The sequence below is a fragment of the Oreochromis niloticus genome, linkage group LG22 (genome assembly GCF_001858045.2).
Source record: "Oreochromis niloticus isolate F11D_XX linkage group LG22, O_niloticus_UMD_NMBU, whole genome shotgun sequence".
NCBI classification, from domain to species: Eukaryota; Metazoa; Chordata; class Actinopteri; order Cichliformes; family Cichlidae; genus Oreochromis; species Oreochromis niloticus.
Genome location: NC_031985.2, coordinates 37,026,971 through 37,042,312, shown reverse-complemented (window position 1 = coordinate 37,042,312; position 15,342 = coordinate 37,026,971). Strand labels below are relative to the sequence as shown.

Sequence of the window (15,342 nt, the reverse complement as noted above, 5' to 3'; positions counted from 1 at the left end):
AATACGGACAATCGTTTTTCCCCCCAAGGAAGGAAATAAAATATTCAGTATTAGCTCAGTCGGTTGAAATACAGTTGTCCTCTAATTTAACATGGGGGGCATTTTACAGGCACTCCTTAAATTATCGTAACTCTGTTACAGTTTGTGCTAGAGACAAAATTCAATTCATGTATATACAGTAACATCAAGCAAAAACAACACCCCTCCCTCACCAAGGATAATCTGACCAAAAGCAAGATCTGGAGACCTTCACTCAGTATGTTCTTTTCTACATTAAGTGTTGTGCAGAGAATGTGACAGTGACCAAAGCCATCCAGGTTTATCCTAAGCAAAATCGTTGGATGACGAGTGAAGTAGAGGCTCTGGAGTAGGGGCATCAAACAAGCTAAGGACACCTAGAGGAGGAGGATAGAGGGCTTCCTCACTAACACCAACCCTCATCAGGTGTGAAAAGGCATCCAAGCCCTCATCAGCTAGAAAGGCCAGAACCCCCAAACCCATGATAGGTTTCTGGGCACCTACATCTCTGCCGATCTCACCTGGACCCACAACACAAAGCCCTGGTAAAGAATGCCCAGCAGTGGCTGCCCTTCCTTCATGTCCTAGGGAAGAATAAGCTGGACCAGAAGCAGCAGCTGCCTTCTACCGCTCCTCAGTGGAGGGCATGCTCTCCTTCTCCCTGGGTGTTTTCTACGCAGGGGCCACAACTGAGAACAGGAAGGCTGCACAGAGGGTAATTAACACTGCCCAAAAATTATTGGCTGCCCTTTGCCACTCCTGGAAGCCATTGCCAGCTCCTCCTGTGTCAAGAAAACTAGGGCCATCACAGGTGACCCCTTGCTTGATCCTACCCATCCCTCCAGACTCACAAACAGCTTCTTCTCCTGGGCCATTTGGACTGTCAACAAACACTATTGTGCCCCCTGGGCAGGACAATTTACAATGACAAAAAAGGGCTATTCTATTCTATTCAATTCAATTCTATTCTATTCTAGTCTTCTTCTATCAGCTGGACCCTTCAGAAGTTATCACAGTAGATCATTTGCCCCTATATCACACTGTCTCTAGCACTCTCTTCTGTCACAGAGATGCACAGATACAAATTTCAGTTGCTTATGTATATAGGACTACTTAGTGTCTATATTGACACCCAAATTTCTCATTCATGGGATAATAAAGATTTATTCTATTCTATTCTATGCACTTCAGTATTCTGATTCTGATTCTAAATAAAAAAACATCACTGCAGCACGTTCGTGGATAGAGCCTGGTTAGTTTATTGTTAGTTCACTGCTGTTTACGTACACCACCGCAACCTTGGTCAGTTCAGCATGCAAACTGTAAAGTGTAAAGTGGGAGTTTCCAACTCTTGGCTTCATATAGAATCCACCAATAGTCCCTACATTTCTAGTAGGGACTTCCTTACTATCACCATGTAACCTCTGGCTTTCCTCCTTGCAGCCTCCGAACATTTCCCTCTTTCTTTTCTCTTCCTTTGTTCTTAGCCAATAGTTTTCACCATCACCCAGCAACACAGAGGTGGTTGTTCCCAAAGCTGTTAACGTCATCTGACACCTATTCCTGACATAGACTCTTTGCCACTATGCCTACGAGATATGCCGGAAAGAGCTACAGAACCCTGTGTACCCATATGACTAATCTAAAGAACAGTTTACCACATATCCATCACACTACTGTAGCTCATTGCCCAACCTGCCATTTAAGAGTGTAATGGAAACACGTATGAATACATGTTTCCATTCGGACAGTGAAAGGACAGGAAATGTACACAGGCATATTTACGGGATCATAATGAAGCTTGATAAGTTGGCCTGATCAGAGAAGGGAGTGGATTTCACTGGTGATGCGAGAACCACAAAAGAAATATCAAAGATTTAAAAAATATAGAATGAAAAGCAAATACAGTGTCTACAGTGGACACTTTTTTTATTGTTTTTAACACTGTTTTGCTTCAGCTCTTTGTATGTTATAACTTTGCTCTTCTCTGTGGCTGGATGTTGGACCAACAATAACACAAGCAAGACCACAGGGCAGTTGTACCACATACTTTGTGTATTACCTCCATCCGACAACAGAGCTGTCTGCAGGCTGATCTGTCATTCCTGGAATGACAGTGGACTATGAACTTGTTACCTCTACTGAACCATAAAGTTCAACCATACATCATTTGGTTGCAGCATACACCATCCGCTTCCAGTGACGCACAGTTGGAATTTTTTGGATTCTGCGGTGGGTGAAACCTCTATCTATTCAGTGTCCAAATGAAAATGTGTACATAGACAAATCCATTTGCGAGACCATAAATTACACGTTAATAGAACACCAGTTAAGCAGAATGTATGGTCCAACAGAGCAAAATTTGATTTTTTCTGCTCACTATTGCTGTCACGGTCAGCGTGGCAGACTGTGGGGATGTAGGGAAGGAGGACCCAAATGCTGGACTCTTTATGATGAACAGTGCGTTTATTTACAGTGAAGTAAATACAACACAATAAATCCCTGTGCGCTTCCCTGACTCCCGTGTCATGTCTTTCCCCAAAAGTCTGTGTTTAGTGCTCTCCACTCCCATGTCTCCGCACTCCCCATGCTCACGGCATCTCTGCCATTCCACGCTCCTCCTGGGGGAAACAATAGAAACAGTCGTCAGGACACTTTACAACTGTGGGCATACACACACTGAACTGTCACACTAACAAACTGACGTGGAGTCTCACACAATGATCCCGCGTCGAGGAGCGTTCAGCCACACTGTTAAGTAGTTCAGGCCTGGGCCACCTCCACCAGGCCTGAAGGTGCTTGTCCCAGCCACACCCACGCGCACACACACACACACACACACACACACACCTGCCAATATACACAAGCATGGAAAGCAGCACAGTGCAGAACAAACACATATCATATAATATGAGACCATAACTGCTCATGGAGACTGGGGTCGCTCAGACCCAGGTCCCTGACAATTCCTGTTGATAATTACTGATTAGTGATCATTCATACACATACTATGAACCTGTTTTTCTATCCTATAATTATGATTACAGTTATAAAACTAGATGTAAGGACTTTTTGTTGTTGCCAGACTGTAATGCACAGTGATAAAGGTCATACTAACAGACAACAGTTTTTCAAACTGGAAGAATAATCTTTCAAACGCCCCCTACCATCCACACAGAGAAGCATAAAATACATCAAACCTCGGAGAGCTGCACAGCTGAAGCAGTGTTGTTTACATCATTTGACTGACAGCCTGGCTTGTTTTTACCCAGCTATGGTATTTAATCTGAAATGGCAGTAAATTCAGCTACAAGTGTGGCCTGGGGTTGATTTAAACTTACAGACCTCCCTACAAAGGTCTGTCACGAGATGGAGGAAGTACACAAAGGCTACGTTCACACTGCAGGCGAAAGCGCATCAAATCCGATTTTTTTGACCCTATGCGACCCATATCCGATCATGGTATGACAGTGTGAACGGCACAAATCCGATATTTTCAAATCCGATCTGGGTCACTTTCGTATGTGGTACTGAATCCGATACATATCCGATGTTTTAGAAAGCGACTGCTGTTTGAACGGTCATTAAATCCGTCTTTTACGTCACTAACACAAGACAGACGCCAATTATCAGCGCCGGAGAAGCGCCTGAGAAGACATCGCGAACGCTTCCTGGCCATCCAGTGTAGATGTTAGTGAAACTGTTGGGAAGACAACGTTGGAGAAACGTGAACATTTTATTTGTACTGTATAATCTGCAGATTCTGACAGAAATCTGCAACTATCCTTTGAAGCACCGCTCCTCTAAAACAGCAATAAGGATAATTATTAGGTTATTTATATTATTATGTAAATAACAAAATAACTTAAAGCAAAAATGGGAAACGTAAAGTCCGAAGTCTTTATATTAAGGGCCATCAGTCAAACAATACTGTTTGGTCTGGGTCTAAACAGAGCGCGTTGTGTGTGACATCTTCTTTTGCGCATGCGGGCCGCTTTGAGGGTTCACACTAGAGCGCGTTTGGTGTCGCATTTTATTTGTAGTGTGAACAAGCAGACAAAAAAATCGGATTTGATCAAAAAATCGGAATTGAGCATTAAGACCTGCAGTGTGAACGTAGCCTAAGTAATGTGATACAACCGGTCTGTGGGCCACTTTTATTTGTGCGTTTGTCAGGCTGCCGCGGAAAACAGTGAAGTTATGAAAGTGAATAGTGGGTATATATATCTGCAGGTTGTGTATCCTTTGAGGTGTTACTGGGGTTATTGAATATGTGTGTATGTGTATATACATATGTATGGATAGATAGAAACATATATATATATATATATATATATATATATATATATAAAATTAATAAATAAAAAATACACATAACATATAATGTAATTGCAAGGAGGTATTTCTGTAGTCTATTGATTACTAGATAGTGGAAAAGGGGTGGGATTAAATAAGCTTATCCTTCTTCCTGCTCCTTTTTGAACATGAAAGTTATTTGTAGTTGTGGTTGCTCGTTTTCCTTTTGTTTTGCTTTGTTTATTTGTCTCTTTTAATTCTATGTTGTTGTACTTTTTCAACATGTTCAAAATAAAGATTCAATCAATCAATCAATCAAACCGAGTGTTAAAAAACAAAGCTTTTTAATTTTATTTTTATTAAAATAATTTAATTGTTGTCCGAAGATAACATTGACACATGTATGCACTTGCACGAGCTGGAGATAGAGACTTTTTTTTTTTTTTTTGCCGAGGTCCTTAATCTCATCAAACCGCATGACACACTCCTGACAGACAGAGACGACCATTCGGTGAAAATGGCGAATCTGCGGGTGCAACATATATAACACGGAGGGTGGAATAATAAATCAAGCTAAATCGGGCCACTTCTCAGTCAACATCAGTTTGTTTGTACCTCTGCCTCTAATCTCAGACGCAGTCGCGTCAACATCTTACGTCATCGAGGTCATGTGACAATGCCTTCAGTACGATATTTGGGAGTTTACTTGGCTAACGGTTCAACCTTCATTGCATTGGTTTATATTCCAGACAGTCATTTCAAAAACAAAGCAAACCCCACGTTTTTGTGTCGATTAGCTGACTTTTTTCCACCGAACTCGTGGAACGTCGCTTTCAGGGGAAATTAGCTAGTTAGCACTGTTATCTTCTCGGTAATATGGGTTGCCTAACGTTAGCTAGCTAACTAAATTAACAACAACAGGGTCCTGGGCTGTTTGACTAATCTCATGCCGTAGATACAGCTTGTTTCTTCAAGCTTGATTCGTCCTCTATTCATCACAGTTGCGAGAATTACAAATATAGAAGAGAACACATAAACTGGCCAACGCTATATTTAGAACACTGACAAGTATGACTGAGTCCAGCGGAATGATTGAGGTCACGGTGAAGACTCTGGACTCACAGAGCAGGACTTACAAAGTCAGAGGCCAGGTAATGGTCTCTGTTTAAAATGTTGATCTAGTTAGACATCCTCACCCTTACTGTTAACTGATTGGTGTGTGCGTATATCTTGTGTGTTTGTGTTTTCTCCAGTTGACAGTGAAGCAGTTCAAGGAGCACATAGCGTCCTCAGTGGAGATCCCGGTTGACAAGCAGAGACTTATTTACCAGGGCAGAGTGCTACAGGATGACAGAACGCTGACTGAATACAGTGAGCAAATGACACCATGTGACCTGTGTATCCAAACATGCACAGAGCTAGGATGATCTATGAACATGTGTCTGATTTCCTTTTGACTTCTGCAGTAAACAGACCTTTTATTTCTACCAATAGCCCATATTAAAAGCTTTGTCACTTACAGTTTGGAGAGTAAGTCAAGTCTGACTTTATTTGTACAGCAATCTAAATTTGTTGTCACTATGACTTTGTGGTGGTTATTTGAACAGATGTTGTTACGATGTCATTTGTGCCACGTCTTTTCTGCCCTATTATATTAGGCTGTTGACCTAGTCTGGTCTCTGCTTAGTTATACATAATAAGAAACTACTTTGGCTACTACTAGAGCAGAGGAGAATTGCTTAGTACAGACGAAACCCAAATTTAACCAAGCTTCTAAAAGTTCCAACTCCATAGCTCAACTAAAAATCCTCTGACTGCTTTTTGCTCTGAAACTCAAGCACTAGATCTCAAAATAAATCCTTATTTAAAAATTTTAAAATGGACTATAGTGTTGTCTGATTTGTGCAGGGTTTTTTGTTTGTTTTTGCCCACTTATTATCTTTTTCAACGAAAATTGCCAAACAGTAACCCATGAATATTTTGGAGCATCTAATGATGTCCATCGCTTTGTTTTCCTTTAGATGTAGATGGTAAGGTCATCCATCTGGTGGAGCGTGCCCCACCTCAGCCCACTGTATTCTCATTTGGGGATGCAGGTGTTTCTACTAATGGGGCAGAGGGTGGAAGCAACAGTAGCAGCAGCCATGGCTCCTCCCAGGGTGCCCCACATGACCGCAATGGCAACAGCTATGTGATGTTGGGGACCTTCAACCTACCTGTCAACATGATGGACTCACAGCAGATACAGGTGGGGTCAAGGCCTGTGTGCAGACAAGGAACCCTGTTCATTTTTTTTCTGAGAGGAAAAAACTTACACTCCTGTGGTGAATATATGTAGACCCTACAAAGGTGCTGTGTTCAGTATTCATGCTTGTGCATAGTGCAGAAGTTAATTACTTTATTATCATGTTTGGTGTTTTACTACGTGTACAACTATGGAAGGTTACATTTCTGAAGAAATACATTTCAGATTACAACACAGGTTACGTTACAGGGTTTTAGGGGGATTTTTGGTTATGATGTTCATTGGCCTAAGTTTAACAAGAAAGTGTAAGTCCCCTGTAAGAGGCTTTTTTGGGGTTTTTTGTTTTGTTTTGCAGATGTCAGTTCAGCAGATGGTGGCTGGAGTTGGTGAAACCAGGGTCAGCACTGGTTCGGGGGTAAAGTATCATTATTCACCAATCATTTCTTTATCCTTTTTTATTTGAAACCCCTTGTACCTCACTCTTCATGTAAATCTAATACATGTTTGTGCGTCTGTAGAGCAATGGCTCAATGGATACGCAAATCAACTTGGATCGGTCAGTTCAGAGTGAACCCAGGGTGAGGCTGCAGCTTGCTGAGAACCTGCTTAGAGACGCTCACTCTCTAATCCACAGTTTGGAGGTACAGTACATGACTGTTTTCATATGTGCTGTGGGTTTTTATTTGCAGCCTCACAGTGTCAGATTTGTTTTGGTACTGTGCTGTCCCTTTGTTTTTTATGAATAGGTTTTTGTCACATGGGTTCTCAGCATACTTTGGGTGATGTAAACAGGAAGTATACTGTAATACTGTTATCAGAGGACTCAGAGAATCAGTTGTGTGTTATGGCTTCTGTTACAAGTTGTTTTTTCTCTTTTTTCTAGTGTGAAAATGGATAATATAATACAAAAATGTGGAAGAAAAACATTTTTCAGGATTAAAATACTCTGACATATGTCTTATACATATCAACTGAAGGATGTATATCAACTAAAATGGTAGGTCTTAGTAAGCACCATCCTTAAATTCAGTGATTTAAGGATTCCAGTCATCACTGTCTTGCTGGTTTGAAACCAGACGTGATGACTGAACACAAATGATTAGCCAATAAGTAACCCAGTTTAAGTTCCTTTCTGAATCTAATAGTAACTGAGAGTAACAAAATGAACTTTAAGTTTTATTCAGTCTGTCCTGAAGCTAGTGACTGAAACTCCAAAAGTTGAATCTGTTCATCTGGACGTAGCGTTTTGTGGGAGAAACGTTTCGTCACTCATCCAAGTGACTTCTTCAGTCTCAGCTGACTGCAGGTTTCCCCAATCTTATAAACAGTACATTTGCATAATGACTGAAACCAGCCCACTGAAGGAATAATGAGCTGTGAGGTCAGTTCCTTAATCATAATTATGCAAATTCCCATGACCATTGATCAACAATCACTGACCAAAACCCACTGATCAAAGAACACTGATCAATGGCCATGAGTACCATTCACAGAGAGTTGGGGGATGGCTGCAATCACAGCATTGTAAGATGGCGAAAGATGTACCCTTAGGCCCCCTCCTCGATTCAGAGATGGTCTTTCCCTTTTCACGTAAATGGCCTCCTTGACTCCGCGCTCAAACCAGCGTTCTTCCCTGTCCAGGATGTGTACATCCTCATCGTTGAAAGAGTGTCCACTGGCCTGTAGGTGTAAATAAACTGCAGAGTCCTGGCCTGATGAGGTAGCTCTTCTGTGTTGTGCCATCCGCTTCGCTAGAGGTTGTTTGGTTTCCCCGATGTATAAATCCTGGCAATCCTCCTGGCACTTAACAGCGTACACTATGTTACTCTGTTTGTGTCGGGGGACCCGATCCTTGGGGTGGACCAGTTTTTGGCGCAGCGTATTTTGGGGTTTAAAAGCCACAGAGACCCGGTGTTTAGAAAAAATGCGTCTCAACTGTTCCGATACTCCTGACACATATGGGATCACTACAGGTTTTCGCCTGGGCAGCGGTTGTCCTTCTCTCCTGGATCGGCTGGAGCTTTCTTTAGGTGTCTTCCCAGCTTTGACAAAAGTCCAGCTGGGATAACCACATTTACTCAGGGCCTTCTTGATGTGCTGTTCTTCTGCCTCCCTGGCCGCTGTGTCAGTGGGGATGGTGTTCGCTCTGTGTTGTAGCGTCCTGATGACACCCAGTTTGTGCTCCAGTGGATGATGAGAGTCAAACCTTAGATACTGATCCGTATGCGTAGGTTTACGGTACACGTCAGCTTTTAGATGTCCCCCATTACTGATGGAAATCTCACAGTCTAAGAAGGCTAACCTGCCACTTTTCATATCCTCCCTGGTGAATTTGATGTGTTGGTCCACCGAGTTAATGTGATCCGTGAAATGTAGTACGTCCTGAGATTTAGTGACTGAAAATATGAAGACATCATTAATGCGTTTACTAAGGTGACAAAACAAGGGAGCCAGTGATTTGTTCCTATACAGTCATATACAACTGGAAGCCTTTTTGCAAGTTTAGGGCCTTTCATTGACTTCACTTTTCAAATATTTTTCAGAATCTATCGACTAAACTGAGTGACGAGGCAACTGTGTCTGTAAATGAGATTAAACAAAAAATAAACTTGATGAAATTCCGTGGGCAGATTGTACATGGACAAAAGAAAGCTCAAAAGTAATGACAAAATATGACATTGAGTTTTGTGCAGACTGTACTCTCCAAGGATTGTTTTGAATCAAAATACTACAACTTTTCTCTTCAGCGACAATACTATAGAAATAGCCCAGGTTCAGTTCCACCACTCTTTTCACAACAGTTGTTCTGTTGAGCAGACAATAAGCAAATTTAGATGCTGGAAGTTTTCTTAGGGTTACCTGAATATAGCTTTACCCAAAAAACTAGTGAAATGCTTGTGGGAACAGTGACATGTTATGTCAGTGGTTCCCAAACTTTTTTTGCTGGGCCCCCCTTGTTTAACAAGAAAAATGTTCGCGCCCCCCCACCCCCGCGCGTGCACGCGCACACGCACACACGCACACACGCACACGCACACGCACAAACACATCCTTCAACCACACACACCCATATTTTGCTCCATTGCGGTTTATTTCACACCTCAAACATTTATTAAACAATTAAGCAAATACAAATAATCTGCAATAAATTACAGGTAGTAAGAAAATAAACTACCAACTCTTTTACGCTCCATCCGCACCTACACGGGTATTTTTGAACGCGCAGCTGTTTCGGGCACATGTAAACAGCGTATCGAATCACCGAGAACGGAGATTTTTTAAAACTCCTTTTTTTTGCGTTTACGTGTGGACAAGGAATACAGAGTTTGTCACGCAATGTCAAAGGTATGTGCCTTTTTCACGTCACACTGTGCGCCACGTTATTGTTTACATGAGATGAATGGCAGATAGAGACAAAATACTGTTAATCTGACTCTGCAGGTTTTACACGCTTACATATACAGGCCATTACTGTCCCTGCATTTAGAAAGGCAGAGGCATCACGGTGTAATTATTTTACATGTAGTTGTGTTTTTTTCCTGTGTAATAATGTTCAACATTGCTATCAACACATTTTTCAAAAAAACCCTCTACAAAATGGGTTCAAAAACATAAACAACTGTGGGATACTGTTTGTATGTGTTTGTCCATGATTTGAACAGCCCAGCGCTGCTCCCGATGCAGGGAAAACTAATTCTGCAGGGAGACCTACCTCAGCACTTGTGCAGGTGAAACCAAAGGGAAGATATGCTTCACCATATTTTCTAGTCTTTGGCTTAGAATGAAGTTGGTTTGGAAACATATTCAGCTATGCTTCATCTCCTGCTTTGCGTTTGTGTGGGCGCCCCGTGCTAGCAGTGTCCAAGCATTGTTTTTGTGTTTTGTTTTTTTCCCTTTTCATGCCGCGCCCCCCCTGCAATAGCTCTGCGCCCCCCCTAGGGGGCGGGCCCCACACTTTGGGAACCACTGTGTTATGTGTTGCAGGGAGTGCCCAGTGACAGCAGCTCCCATTCAGAGGCAGGGATACTTCAGTCTTCTTTGTCCCCAACACCGGTGTCCTCATCTCTAAGAAGGGCTGAAGCACCACAAGCAGTACTTGCCAGCTCGCCCCCAGCAGCATTAGCTTCCACCCAAACTGAGAGACCAGCTATCACTGGGCCCAAGTAAGTCAAAATTAATAACTGGTATCTGATCATATGGTTTATACAGTTTTCTGTGTCATGTGCTAGACAGTTTCTAGCTACTGCTGCTACTTCAAACTTCCTAGACAGACTGAGCACTCCAGTGTTTTTTCACAGAATCGTTCATCCTCTGTGATCACTACTATAAGAACTTCATCCTGACAGGCCTGTGTGGAGTTTGGTTGTCGTGTTCTTTATTTAGCAAATTCTATACTGGTATAGAAGTTCCTTTTCTGTCGTCCAGTAAACAAAACATAATAAACTAATCATTTACTGGATTGCACTGGATTGTATGAGGAGCAGGAGATGCACTGAAAATGAGAACAACAACAGAGAAACTAACTAAGATTGTAAATATCAGTTTTATGATTCTGATGCTGAGCTAAAATGGTTCAAATAAATTGGATCAGTAACATGAAAAATTTTTTTAATCTAGCTATTCAATTCCAGTTTCAATTCAGTTTTATTTATAGCACCAAATCACAACAGCAGTCACCTGGAGATACTTTATATTGTCAGGTAGAGACCCATACAATAATAGAGAGAAAGTCCCCAAAATCAGACAACCCCCTTTTGCAAGCGCTTGTTGAGAGTGGGAAGAAAAAAATTCCCTTTGAAGAGGACAAAACATCCAGCTGAACCAGGCTCAGGGAGGGCAGCCATCATCTGACATTATACACATCTACTGGTTGAAGAAGCTAACAGGACTCCATGAGCGCCTGTCAGCGCACAAAACTGGGCTGCTAACAGTATGCACTCACCCAGACTGGATGACATCGGGCAGACGTATTGTGATTATAAAGGCTCACAACCAGAGATGGGCAGATTACTTTTTTCAAGTAACGAGTAATGTAAGGGATTACTATTGCAAAAACGGTAATTAGATTACCGTTACTTTCACGTAGGAACGCTGCGTTACTGCATTACTAAAACCGTGATTTTTTGCGAGAATGTCTCATGACAGTGACGTAAGCGAGTGCGACGTTCGTGACAACAGCTGTCTGCAGATCAACAATGGATAATATATCGAGTGCGGGAGAGAGTATGAGCATGCAGCGTTTAAAGCGTGGAAGTACTGACCTTACTTTGAGTTTGATTCCATAAAAAGTGACAAAAACATTAGTGTCCGCTGTTCACTGCGTGGGAAGAAAACTTCTTTTTAAACCCCTAAACTTCCAAGCAAGCACCGAGTACGCTACGACGTAATGTGAAATTCACAGAGAAACTTGCGGATTCTTCCACTGACCGCTGCGGCACACCTGCACCAGGGTAAACCTCCGCCTAACCCACTCCTGCTTTATAGGTGAAAATAGAGCAACAGGACAGCTAGTCTTTGATTTTATTTATTTTCTGCTGTGTTTTACTTGCATCTACTTGAAAGAGTGAGTGTAAACACAAAAAAAATATTTTATTTTATGTGCAGAAAATAGGTTTAAATGTTAAACAAATTTCTTCCAGTCAGAGAATGTTGCATATAATTTAATTTTTGCTTGATGCATGAAGTTAAAAGATTAAAACTAATAAAACAAGTTTTAAAAAGAGACTTTTCCATTTGATTACATTTTGTATGATGAATTATGCAGAAAAAGTAGAATTGGACTGAAAGATCTATCGCTTTATCACCTATTCAGTTTGTAAATCGTGTTTTTAAAAAGTAACTAAGTAACTAAGTAATTAATTACTTTCGAAAATAAGTAATCAGTAAAGTAACGGGATTACTTTTTGGGGGAAGTAATCAGTAATTAGTTACTGATTACTTTTTTCAAGTAACTTGACCAACACTGCTCACAACCATACAACAGCCTCAAATTAGCAGCTAGTTACCTGGCTCTCCACAAAATAGAAGCTCCTCAGGCATCATCATCATCATCATCATCTGCTGAGTAGGCGTATGAGACAGTACATGAGTACGTCTCTAAAAGGCATTAGAAGGGCTAAAGCACCAGCTGCTCATTGATACGCCAGACCAACCAACATGACTATCAACTACACTGACTAAGAAAGCCTATGACTCAGTGCCCCACTCATGAATACTGTAGTGGTTGGTGATACAAGGATTGTGGCACATAAATATTCTTCATTGAGAACTCAGTGGGCAGGACCTCAACACTGGAGGTCAACACTGGAGGTCAACTCCAAGCCAGTCATACAAGCCACCGTCAATCCAGAATATACCAAGTAGTGACATAAAATTAGTGCAGACTCTCAAAATAGCATCATGTTAGCATATCATTTTGTATGTCATAGCTTCTTTAAGCTCTGCAAATGTAGTTTTTCTCCAAAATCACTTTCTAAAAGCACAACAGATTTCAATGTATCCAAAGTGACCAATAACACATGTCAAAAAATGCCAGACTTCATTGTATTGCTAACTCTTCTTTCCCATTGTTTGTCCTCAGCCACCCTAGTCCCGCTGAGTTTGTGGAGGTTCTCTCTGAGGTCAGGAGGGTGGAGGAGCGATTACGTCCCTTCATAGAGAGAACCCACTCAATCCTCGGAGCTGCCACCTCAGCAGACTACAACAACAATGTGAGATGAACATGTAGTGGCCATAGCAAAATATTCACAAAATACATCTCAAAACGTGACAGAAGCTCTTTCTTGCTAAGAAATGTGCCTTTTGTTCAGCAGGGAAATTGTCATTATCTTTTAGAGTGATAATTAATTAATATTAATTAATAATTAATAAAAAGTGATAACATGACAAACTGTCATATTGTTATAGTTGCAAGAAATAATTATACTTTGTTTTTTATGCTAATAATAAAATACATTTAACAGTTAAACATTGTCAGAAGTTCACTGGTTGACTTTCTTTCGCTTAGTGTATTTAAGACCATCACTTATTTTGAGTAAAGGTAGTGTTGGTATATAATAAACTGGCCTATTTTAATGTAATAATCCATATCATGGTAAGAACCTGTCAAGAAAAGAGAAACAACAGCCCATCCTTGGTTTGAATTATGAATACTACTCTAGTTTTATACTGAGCCAGAAATTATCCAGCACTGATGAAAGTGACTTCCATAAGGGAAACCAGGAGTTTCTCTGCAGATGAGTAGATATTGTCACATCAGTGCTTTTTAGTTTAAGCATTGATCATGATTTTATAACTCTTTTCACAGACCCAGGAAAGAGAGGAAGATCAGCGCATTCTTAACCTGGTTGGAGATGCTCTTCGTCTCTTAGGGAACACGCTGGTTGTCCTTGGTGACCTACGCTGTAACCTGGCAACCTCTCCTCCACGTCACCTGTATGGGGTTCGCCCCTTGGCTCACTACAACCACTCACTTCTGCTTCAGGCTGGTCTGCCAGTAGGTTCACCCTACACTGATATTTGGCTACTGTGAAGAACTATTGTGTTAGGATATAGTGCAATAACCGTAACTGTTAGGTTGAAATTGTTAAATGTTGCCATTATTGTACTGAAATTTGTAAGCCTTGGTTTAAGCTGTAGGATCAAAGACATTCTTCTGTTTCTGTTCCCCTCCCCGGCCTGTTGAATGGTGAGGGGCAATAGTGTAACTGTAGGCACATCCTATGTGAGGGTTCTGTTTTACTTCCTGCCCTTTATATGCTCAGCTGTGCTGTATATGGTAAACTGTTAGAGGAAGCTAAGCCTCCTCTAACAGGGTGAGGGGAGATGACCCTTTGTCAGCAGGAATTCACACAGACACACCCCCATCCACACACACTCACTCACGTGCACCCACCCACACACACACACACACACACACACACATGCTCGCACATGCCTACACACACACACAGTGTTTTAACCTTTTGTGACCATAGGGGGGGTTTACAATGGGTGTTTGTGTGACCACTGAGTTAATAAAAGAGCTGCGAGAGGAGGCCGGAGTTTGGAGTTGTCTGGGATCAGGTGAGGAGCTTGCAGCTCCAAGACCCTGGTCCGATCGGCTCCCCTTGCAAGTTAAAATGGATCGAGCTCTGTCTTGCTTTGTTCACGGGAATAAGTCTCTAAACCAGCGGGACCTGCGAAGCGCAGACCCAACAGTAACTTTACAAGTGGAACAATTATAACATGCAAGCAATGGATGCTGTTTGAATTGTACCGAATATAATATCTTTATCTGCCATTGTAAAGGTGTACAGTGAAAGGTGTTTTTCATTATATCCCTGGCTGGTGCATACAATTAAGGCACATTTAATTTAAATTAATTGATTAGGATTGAAAAGGGACCATGTACAATATAAGCATTGTACAAGAGCTAATTTGTATCTGCAGTCCCTTAGGTTATAAAGCAAAACATCACAGGAGTTAAATATCACATAAGAAACGAAAATTAAAGCTGCAAGCAGCGTTATGAGGGCCCTCGCACCCGGGCGCGTCGAGCCACGCCCAACTCCTACAACCAGCACGTCCGATCTGATGTCACATTGATGGAATTCATGCATTTAACCACCAGCTAACATTTCATCTCATTCAGTCATGATTATAGTTGTCCCACTAGGTGGCGCTCTAACCATTACTGACAAATGGCATAATAAACATTTCCGAGGTCGAGTCTCATCATGCCTGCGACCTTTGGGAGAGACTGGACATTGTGTTTTGGAGTGACAGCAGATTACTGCTTTTTG

The 15,342-nt window shown here is 41.6% G+C and overlaps 1 protein-coding gene across 2 annotated transcripts; it reads left to right on the top strand.

Annotated features, from left to right (window-relative positions):
* Positions 1-4,819: 4,819 nt before the first annotated feature.
* LOC100699351 (large proline-rich protein BAG6) lies at positions 4,820-14,684 on the top strand. Of its 2 annotated transcripts, none has more exons than XM_025902121.1 (8): positions 4,820-5,465; positions 5,568-5,685; positions 6,411-6,562; positions 6,915-6,974; positions 7,078-7,200; positions 10,544-10,722; positions 13,140-13,269; positions 13,866-14,684. In XM_025902121.1, exons 1-8 carry the CDS (start codon positions 5,385-5,387, stop codon positions 14,088-14,090), a joined length of 1,068 nt encoding a protein of 355 aa, XP_025757906.1. In that variant the 5' UTR covers positions 4,820-5,384; the 3' UTR covers positions 14,091-14,684. The 2 variants fall into 2 exon arrangements, with proteins under 2 accessions (XP_025757906.1, XP_003459359.2); XM_003459311.5 differs by having other exon boundaries at positions 4,822-5,465; positions 6,336-6,562.
* Positions 14,685-15,342: the final 658 nt, after the last annotated feature.